At 40.8% G+C, this 10737-nt stretch overlaps 1 protein-coding gene across 1 annotated transcript; it reads right to left on the bottom strand.

Annotated features, from left to right (window-relative positions):
• Positions 1-377: 377 nt before the first annotated feature.
• On the bottom strand, positions 378-1613 carry LOC124263414. Its single transcript, XM_046698044.1, has 2 exons — positions 1019-1613; positions 378-484 (listed from the first exon to the last, which is right to left on the bottom strand). The coding sequence occupies exons 1-2, from the start codon at positions 1611-1613 to the stop codon at positions 378-380; spliced, it is 702 nt and encodes a 233-aa protein (XP_046554000.1).
• Positions 1614-10737: the final 9124 nt, after the last annotated feature.

Genomic DNA, 10737 nt, shown 5'->3' with positions numbered 1-10737 from the left:
TGACTTAAGAAAAACGTTTTTCTTCAACACATTCCTTTTTGCGTGCTTTAGAAATACATTACAATACAAGTTCATGTTTTACTGACGGTGTATATCCTTTTAGGACATTTACCGCAAAAACATCAGGCAGAAAACACAAATTGTTCACGATACCCATGCAATGGGGTGGTTGTTTCTATGCCATGTCTGATCGGAAACCTGTGTTTCTTTTCAAAACATCTGATTCGTGTTCATCGTTTGTTTTGCTCGTTAGTATGTATCCCCCATATCACATGAAACACAATTCCATCACCAGTATTCTGAAGCCTCACAACAGTAATCCTATTATTTCACCATTAAAGGAAGCTGGGTTTTTTATAGCTGTCGCCGACAGCCTTTTATTTCTCTATCTTTCCATCAGAAGGCTGCTTCTCCACTGTCTGATATAGGGAGTTGTACGTGCTACCCGTATTTGGCTCACCACCAAAAGCACGGGCTTCTACACCTGTCACGTATGACAATTTGAATTCACATTCAATTGTCATCCGTCAGCCGTCACACATGTATGGCTGACACAACATCTTCCTAATGTTGGATGAGAAAGGGCTATGCGACTCCCGTATGGCTCCACAGGCTAACATTTCATGAAGATGCTCCCTCACTTCCTCAAACATTCCAGGTGGTATGCGACGATGAGGGTCCTTAAATGGGGTGTCATCAGTGAGATTAATCTCATGTTGAACTGCAGTGGTGTGTCCTAAGTCTAAGATGTTCTTCGACATGATGCAATCCCATTTCTGAAGCAAAGTCATGGCCTGGTCCTTTTGTGCATCTGTTAGACAACTGTTGGAAAGGTCGATGCTAACTGTTGGAGCTGGAGTTGGTTCTGCATGTGTCTGGGTCTTCAGTGGTAAGGCATCAATAGGTACTTGGCTAAGTACACGGACCTCATGTAACTTGCAGAGTCTTGTCTTGGCTGGTATGGTGATAGTTCTTGCTGAGAGGTTGCAGATTCGAACAGGAATCCTTGAAGAGTTACCATGTTTTCCAATATCTACAAGCCTTGGGCATACCGAAAGTCCTGTCTGTAGATCAGAATCCAAGTCGAAGTGCTCGGTAACTGCTGTTGTTCTTCCGGGTTGATGTCGAACAAGTCCATAAACAGTCATCATCTGGTTTGGCTGAACATTAATAGGGAACTTATTTGTGGATCTTACTTGACCGATGATTCCATTAGAGGCTTGGGACCGGACAGCTGTAACCCATGAAGGAGGGATGCTGCTGTTGACTGGTTCCAAGTAAGCTTCTACCTGATCTATAAGGTTGGTGCCGATTACCAAAGGGACTCTTCTGTTGTACTCCGTGTCACCAGTTACAAGTAGTGGTAGTGTGAAGTTCTTGTTGATAAAAGGGATGTAGATGTTAGCCTCTATGTATCCGGTGTAGGGAAGGATGTTATCGCCTGCTGCCATTACTTCCACTTCAAAGTCAGTGAGTGCCTTCAACGGGAGGTGACTTAGACTTGACTTGTGATATCCTTCCGATACAGTGGAGACCATGGATCCAGGATCAATCAAAGCTTCACAATCCAACTCTTCGATGTTAACTGATGCCTCATTCGCCTTGCCTATCATCCACTTGAGGGGCTAGTAAAGTCTTCAGCCTCTGCATGCCCCGCTGAAGTAGGCTGAATCAGTTCAAAGCTTCATTTCCTCTTCCTCTGCCAGTGCCTCTTCCTCTTCCTCCCCTGCCTCTGCCTCGAGACCGTGATGGTTGCAGAGGGACTTGTCTAGGTGGATTCTCCTTCTGGGATTCCAACACTGTTAACCGGTCGAGAATCTGTTGTAGCATCTGGTTATCAGACGTTGGTTTCCGGTGAGCTGTCTCCAACTTCTCCAGTCTCTTGGTGATGGAAGTGAGTTGCTCTGAGATATCTGTGGGGGAAGAAGTGGTAGATCCTTCCAGTGGCTGTGAGAATCCAAGAGTCTGTTGTGGCTGATGGGTGCTACGTGGCGGCCGGGATCTAACAGGTTGAGTGTTGGAGAGCTCCTGTTCGATGAGCCTGACTGTCTGTAGCAAGGTTTCGAAATCCATTGTTGAATAGAAGGCATGTCGTGTGGCATCCTTCAAGTGTGGATTCCTCAGTCCAGTCCAGAATCTATTCCTGAGCATGGCATTCCTTCCGCGATTATCCATGTAGGCTCCTCTGTCCAATGAACGTTGAAGCAAGTCCTCCAATCGTATCGCCCATGATGCTACCGATTCCCGTTTCCTGCTGTAAGGTGTGGTGAAATTCCTGAAGTAGGGATTCCGCTGTGACAATGGTGCCATAGGGTCCTTCCAAACGTTGCACGATGTCTGTGATGGTGGCATACTCCCCGAGGGATACAAGTAGACGAGCAGCGTCTCCTCTGAGCGATTTCCGGACTGCTTGAGTGTGTTGAAGAAGGCAGACTCTCATCCTTCATAAGGCAACGGACTTCGAACTTCCAATTCTCGAACGTAGTCTCTCCCTTTGGAATTGGATCTTCACCTGAAAAACAAGGATATGCGAGGTGGTTGCTGGTATACAGGCCAAGGTTGAGGAGGGTAGAGCTGATTTGGAATGGCGAAGGAGTTTGGTGTAGGGACATAAGAAGGAAAACTAGGAGGGTTAAATGAAGAAGAATGTGGCTTGGGTTTTATGTGTGGTGTAGAAGTAAAAGAAGTAGGTTGTATGTTGTATTTCCCAGTCTTCTGTAGGTATGACAACATCCTAGCTTCATCCTCTTCTGAGATCACTTCCGATCTCACTTCCCAATCTTCACCTCCTTGTGCCATGGTAACGGTACTATGAGTGATATATGTACAATGTGCGTATGCAATACTAACACATGTGTTCACATAAAGTGAAAATGCAAGTGTAAGTTGCAACTGATGTTTACAAGAGGTAATACGGTAGTGTACCAAAAATGGGTACAGAAATGTAAACACCAGAGAATGCAAAAATATAAACCCCTAGCTGTCAACCGAAAGTGAACCTAATAATAGACACCAAGGGCACAACAAGAGTAATAAAATTACTGATGAAACAACGCAAACAATCCCAGAAAGAACAAAACAACTTCAGCTGGAATGGAAGCAAAGGGAGGTAATCGCCAATAGGACAGGCGAGGATAGACCTATAGGACAGAGAGAAGAATGAAGACCCTAAGTTTTGATAAAGCTACAAGTTTAAGGTTATACAGTGTGCCTACAAACGCGAACGCGGTGAACAACGCGATAACTGACGCGAGTGCGATGACCTGTTAGTGCAAGTGTATGTGACCGACGCGCTCACACAATCATAATGTAAAGAAACAATATTGCACTAGTAATATAACACTAAGAATACTTCGTCGTTTTTACAGACGCCAACTTGTTATAGGGAACTAACTAAGCTAACTTAAACCACCTCAGCTAACTAAACTAAACTAAACTAAACTAAGTTGACTTAAACCAGCCAAGCTAATATTAAACTAACTAAGCTAAACTAAGTTGACTTAAACCAGCTAAGCTAATATTAAACTAACTAAGCTAAACTAAGTTGACTTAAACCAGCCAAGCCAATATTAAACTAACTAAGCTGAACTAAGTTGCTTCACAGTAGCATAAGCTGTGCATGATATGATATTTTGATCATGATGAATAAATATATTATTGCACAATCAATATTATCACAGCAAGTGTACACAGAAATACAAAGACAAAAATTTCATAAGAATTCAATGTATAAATGCAATGTAAATAGGTGAAACAATGTGAAATGTCTATGAAGTATATGAAAGTCTCTGATGATAAATGTCAAAAGATGTCCATCACAGATAATCGCAGATATTCACAGATGAACAGTTACCACTTGATCAGTTGATAACAGTTATCGCAGTTGGTTCGTTATGCAGAACTTTATGTATGTAAATTCACACAAGTTCATAACACGAGCTCATCACAGTATTTACGGTATTGCAAGTCAAAAACCTGTTTCACGATGTGTTGCTCCGTGAACGATGTGAGTGAGGAGTTCATATGTAGTACCTCAGTTGGTTGACAAGATGTGTAGACAGTGAACCATGACGATGTTGCTGACGATGTAGGTCATGTTGATGATATAGGTCATGCCGACGAAGTCGTTGTCACTGTCCTTGACGAGGCTGATTGACTCCGTCCCTGTTCGGGCGTTTGTCGCGGGTTCAGGCCTGAGGTCTTGCCAAGCAGACAAAATAATGGACGGAGACCCTCGTTCGTGTGAAACATCTTGTTTATTGCCTGTGAATGAAATATTAGAAGATGTTGTGTCAGCCATATGTGTGATGGCTGACGGATGACAATTTGAATTCACATTCAATTGTCATCCGTCAGCCATCACACATGTATGGCTGACACAACATCTTCCTAATGTTGTATTTCATTCACAGGCAATAAACAAGATGTTTCACACGAACGAGGGTCTCCGTCCATTATTTTGTCTGCTTGGCAAGACTCAGGCCTGAACCCGCGACATAGCTATCAACAGCTGTGACAGCTTTTGTTTAAATGTAAGACCATATACACCGAAGAGCAACTATAGTTCGTAATTCACGACTAAACAGATCCCACTTGTATGTTTTCGATAACATTGCAAAACAGTTTCCATTGGATGTAGACGGCGACACAGCGGTGACAATTATGTTAATATATAGATCACTGAAAATAAGTACTGACAGAAGATGTTGACAAAAAGGGTCCCGCCCAACTGTTGACAGAAAGGGTACAAACAGTCCTACCCTCATGTATGTAATGAAAGCGAGAGGCATTACTAGCACCTGGGTGCAGGTGGCTAGTGTGCCTGTTGGGTGATGACAGATAGCTCTATAGACTACTATTGTATTTCATGTACACCTGATGTTGCATCTGATCAGTTAAAAAAGAGACAACATATATTCCTTTCCTTTTTTATGTAGATGTTACGTTTAGACGCATGAACATCTATTCCGTTAATTGAGTGTAATTTGTATACATTTCTTCATAGCCTAGCTGTTAAAGCGTTCGGGTGTAGGCCCGAGGTTGATTCCCCACATGGGTACAATGTGTGAGGCCTCCATTTCTAGCCTAGTTGTTGAAGCGTTGGCGCGTAGGCCTAGGGTTCGATTCCCACGAGGGTACAAAGTGTGAAGCCCATTTAAAAGTAGCATATCTTTTGAATGTGGAATATTGTTAAATTACCTAACCACCACCACCATCCTGAAACCTGTAAAATACTATTGAATGGTGTTGTACGTTTTATAAAATTGTGTAATACAATTTTCGAAGTCCTTCATTATTCGACGATTGTTATTATCGTGTGATTTTACGAGAACACGTGCGAGGTCAGAGGTCACAAAGTGCTGTCAACACAATCTCCGCTACCTGTAGAGCAGAATTTGGCACAGATGGAATACAAAAGGTAGGTTGAGCATAACAGTATAAGCAATACCTATAACAGCCTATAACACTGAGATTAGTTATTTATATAAAAATGCTCACTTCTAATGTTGGATTTCTCTGCTTTGAATTGCTTCAATCCACTCAAAGGTCCATCATCTGCAAGCCCAAATAAAGGCTTCCGTAAATACACACTTTATAATGACGTCACACGCACGCCACTAAAAAAAGTATGGAAGCTTGGAAGGGCCTCTTCTCACGAACATTTTCTTTAAGACGAATGTGTAAATTGAGCGATGGTTAATTTGATAATACATCGATACCATTATTAATAAATTAAATTAAATAGGGTATATAGTTGTGGTATATATTGTTTGCAGCCACCATCAATGGCTAGAGGTTCATATAGAGTTGATAAACACAGGAAGATTTGCATAACGCATACATCACGGTATTTGAAGATGTCTCTGTCCAACAAGCTGCAACTCGATGGTGGGTTCCAATTACCCCGTTAAGAGATAGAGTTAGAGGGAAGGTCCATGTTGACACACTTAAATCCGGCACGTCTACCATGTTCGCACAAGACGAAGAATCGCTTCTTGTTGACCATATCACAGGTATGAGTGACCACTTTGAAGAAAGATTATACAGAAGGGGGTTTACGCACGACAGATATTAAAACCTTTGTTAATGCCATGAATCTATCTACACTCAGACTCTATTTCAGAAAAACAAATATGAGTAATCCATGCAATTTTCCATTAAATGACATTACAATATGGAGCAAATTTTCAGAATTATTGTTGAAATTGATAATCCTTTTTGGAAAGATGTTTTAATGGCATGGAAATTATACTGTAATAAAATACTGTAGAGGCAGACAACATCAAAAGGATTTTATCACAACCTTTATGGTTGAATAATACAAATCACTTTATTAGGCACTGGGCTACAAATGGAATTTTAACAATTAAGGACCTTTGTAATGAAGATGGTTTTATGATTTTTGAAGATCTGAGCTCAAATTTGATATTAGAGCTACACATACGGATCATGGTTATGTTATATATATATATCATGCCTGAATCATGGAAAATGACTATAAAACACTTTTCCATATTCATAAAGATTTTATGGATTTGAAAAAAGATTCAGGATTATTTTATGATAAACTATTATCTGACAATACTAAACCTCATATTTGCCTAAAATCGGAAATCTTATTTTATGATAATGATTTTGATTGCCGTATGATTTTTAACATTTGCAGAAAGTATTTGAAAGATGTAAATCTTAGATTTTTGCTCAGAATTATTCATACAAAAACTAAGCTTTTGAAAATGAAACTTGTTGACAATGTAGTATGTGGCTTTTGTAATGTTGATAGTGAAAATTTATGTCATGTATATTGGGAATGTAATGTAACCCAAACTTTCTGGAAGGAACTTGAAAATTGGATAATCCAAAACATAGAGAAATTTGAAATAACAAGAACTTTGGTTTGGTTTGGCATTTTGGGTAATAAGCCATTGCTAAATCATATAATCTTTTCTACTAAAAGATATATATGTATACTGGCACTTTGAAGAAAATAATTCCAAAAGTTAATAATTTCCTTCAAACTTTGAAAGCCATTTACACAGTTGAAAACTTCATATCCAGAAGGAACAATAAGTTTGATACATTTTCTGAGCAATGTTTTCCTTTATTCTTAGTATATAATTTTGGTTCGATTCCCCACGCGGGTACAATGTCTGAAGCCCATTTCTTTTGTCCCCCAGGGTGATATTGCTGGAATATTTCTAAAAGCGGCGTAAAACCAACACACATACTCACTCACTCACTCTCACTCACTCACTACAACATCGTTTACAAACTGACATTACGCCACCAAAACTTTCGTCAGCCAGGTGTAAGGCTGTTGCAACGGGGATATCCAAAACTTTCGTCAGCCAGGTGTAAGGCTGTTACAACGGGAATATCCACAACTTTCGTCAGCCAGGTGTAAGGCTGTTACAACGGGAATATCCACAACTTTCGTCAGCCAGGTGAAAGGCTGTTACAACGGGAATATCCAAAACTTTAACTGTTAAAGGCGCTGTTAATGCATCTGGAAATTAAATTCCACCGTATTTCGTCTTCCCTGGACAACGCATGCGTGATGACTTGATAGCAGGTGCATCCCCTGGTGCTGACAGAACTGTATCTGAGACTGGCTGGTCAAATACAGATATCTTCCATTTCTATATGAAGACTCATTTTGTGAAATATGCTGCCACAAGCTCGGCTGAATCTCGGCTCCTCGTCTTGTATGGTGGACACAAAAGCCATGTCTCTATTGGTCTCATTCAGTGGGCAAAAGAACATAGCATTCAGTGGGCAAAAGAACATAGCATTCAGTGGGCAAAAGAACATAGCATTCTTCTGTTTGTTCTGCCGCCCAATACCAGTCATCTGCTGCAACCACTCGACATTGGCTGCCATGGACTTGTCGAAGCTGGGTGGACATCTGCATGTTACAGGCACCTACAAGAGTCGGGCGGATGAGCTATTACCCGATATGATGTCTCCCAGATCGCCTGTATAGTCCTTGCTTCAACTATGAGACACCAAGACATCATATCATCTTTCAGACGATCTGGCTATATATGTCCCCCTTTAAGGCCAGCGTTGTATTAGAGGAAGCTGTTGCTCCTTCCTTGACCTTCATACTGCCATCGACGTCACTCAGGTCCGTGAGTTTCTTGGTAACAGAGGGGATGAAGTTTCAGAAAATGTTCAGACAGACAAAGTTCGGAAAACGGTCAGCACAGTTGTCGGAGGAAAGCCTCACTTGAGTCCAAGGGGCGGAGTGCACGAAACCAACATGTGGACATTGTGTGCACTTCAAATTCTGTACTCCAGTAACATTTGTCAGGCTTCATGGTGAATTCCTCTGCCCGCACTGCCGTGAAACACATGAAGAGTGAAAAAACTGTGTCAGCCATTGTACATACGTTACAGTTACTATTTTATTGCATTTGGCTGATGTCTGTCATTCGATGTTATGAGGAGATGTAACGATCCAACCATCAACACACAAAAGGTTCGGTGGGTACGATCTTCCATACTTTACTCAACTGTTGGTATGCGTATTACGGGATCGACGAATATGGTAACCTCCCTAAACCCCTACAGACCATAACCCACACAGCTTATGACAACACAACTTTGTGTGTTGGAGATAGGCAGAGGTCCGCTAGAATCAAAGTTAGACATTAAGTGCATAAAATAAACAAAAACAATGGTCAAATCTTGACCCGCCATTACCGACTCGCTTGCGGTAGTATGTAACAATGAAAACAGAGGATAACTGCTAAGTAAGCAATTTAGAACACTTGTTTATTTAATTGTGAAAGGATACGATGATGTTGGTATTCATGCGTCACAACTGGCAATACCTCGTTCCATCGTCGACTAATGGAGAAACCATTCGACCTTTTTATAATTGTTTTCTGAACAAGTATATATAACTGTTTCGTGACATCACTTCAGAAAGACAAGGTTTCAAATCATCATCTTCAATGATGAGCAGAAACTCGATGCTTCATCAATGTTTAGAACCAGGGACAGTGGAAGGTGTTACACGAAGGTATTAACGTGTCTGTTTACGTCTTCAGGTCAGACAATACCAGCTGTACCGCACCAACTGGCTTCCACTGATAAATTATCGGTATGTAGGATCAGCGAAGTATGTGTATTCGGGCATCAGCGCCAACTTCCGTATCGAGCATGATGGCGAGATCGTCCAGTGGAAGTTCTACTCTAAATATGTGGGAGACATCGCGCTGCAAGTGTGGCGGGAAGTGGGAACAGATCAGTAAGTCCTGAAGATACATGCCATTCTGTGTGTAAGTTGCTGAAGATACATCCCATTCTGTGTGTAAGTTGCTGAAGATACATCCCATTCTGTGTGTAAGGTGCTGAAGATACATCCCATTCTGTGTGTAAGGTGCTGAAGATACATCCCATTCTGTATATAAGCTGCTGAAGATACATCCCATTCTGTGAGTAAGTTGCTGAAGATACATCCCTTATCTGTATCTCTTCGATTCAATAAAAAAACAAAGTCGAATTTTGCACTAAAAAGATGTGCTGGTCATCTCACAAAACACTCCGAGAGGACAGTGGAAGCTCGGGACAATAGTGAAGACCTACCCGGGAGCTGATGGACATGTCAGAGTAGTTGATGTCAGTGTCACATACTAGAGTAAACACAAAACCAGATTTAAAAGTTAATATAATTTATTAACTAAATATACCCTATTTGCAATAGTTAATATAGGCTTGCATCACAACTTCATTCTCCCATTACCAAACACCCTTACACTCTTTCCCCTACACACCCAAACAAGCACATCATACCTCACCATTCACATATACTCACATACACTCACATCAATACTCAAAATATCACAACACCACAATTGTCTTTTTAAAGTAACAAACAACAATTCATATGATTATGTCATGTACATGGAAGATGGAATCAGTAAACAATTCATTAAAAACACAAATCGGTTGCATGCTGTACAAATCACTGACGATGTTATTGTCACCACATGTGGGGTTTCCAGACGGTTCAGGTCTGTGGTGGTAGGTTAAGGGTCCTTCCCCTGCATGTAAGTCTCTACACACTTTGGCGGCATGTCCACATGATTCCTGTTGATCAGTTGGTACAGCCTTACTGACGGGGCACGTCACAGATGTTACTTCACATCCACGGGTGGCATGTCAGGGTCGATCCCTAACGATCGGCGGGACAGCCTTACGGGGTGTAACACCTACCCCGGACACTGGATACAAAAAGCACACCATGTACTTGGTGTCTTTACATGTACACTATCTATATTTCTATATATATACATATATATAGATCACATACACAGGATATGTTTACAGGGCTGTTTTACAGTCACTTAATACACAACACTACCACTATACATTACACATGACCTGCTGAATGAATATCGTCATTACGCCAGTATACTAACTTAGAGACATTCTCAAAATGTCACATACTGATCACAATTCCATCATATTACTAACCACAGCAATAATATTATCTATATTTCACCTAAGTTATAGTAACATGCTTTAAGGTGAAATACCAATATTTTTACTATATATATATATGCAATTCATAGTCATATTCTGACTGAAACATAACATAACATTATCATACTTACACCAGTTGAATATTCAGGAAAACCAGCCAACCTGACACACACATATACTTTCCAACTGGCTAAAGAATATCTATCTATCTATCTATCTACCCAGATGGTGGAGTCTACTAAT

Source organism: Haliotis rubra, unplaced genomic scaffold, assembly GCF_003918875.1.
Source record: "Haliotis rubra isolate DU_JTF1 unplaced genomic scaffold, ASM391887v1 Scf880, whole genome shotgun sequence".
Classification (NCBI taxonomy): domain Eukaryota; kingdom Metazoa; phylum Mollusca; class Gastropoda; order Lepetellida; family Haliotidae; genus Haliotis; species Haliotis rubra.
This window is presented reverse-complemented; position numbering and strand designations above follow the sequence as displayed.

Coding starts and splice junctions, on each gene's coding strand:
- LOC124263414 (XM_046698044.1), bottom strand. CDS start 1,613: ATGATAGGCAAGGCGAATGAGGCATCAGTTAACATCGAAGAGTTGGAT. Junction 485..1,018: donor TGTAGATATTGGAAAACATG/GTAACTCTTCAA, acceptor CATACGTGACAG/GTGTAGAAGCCCGTGCTTTT.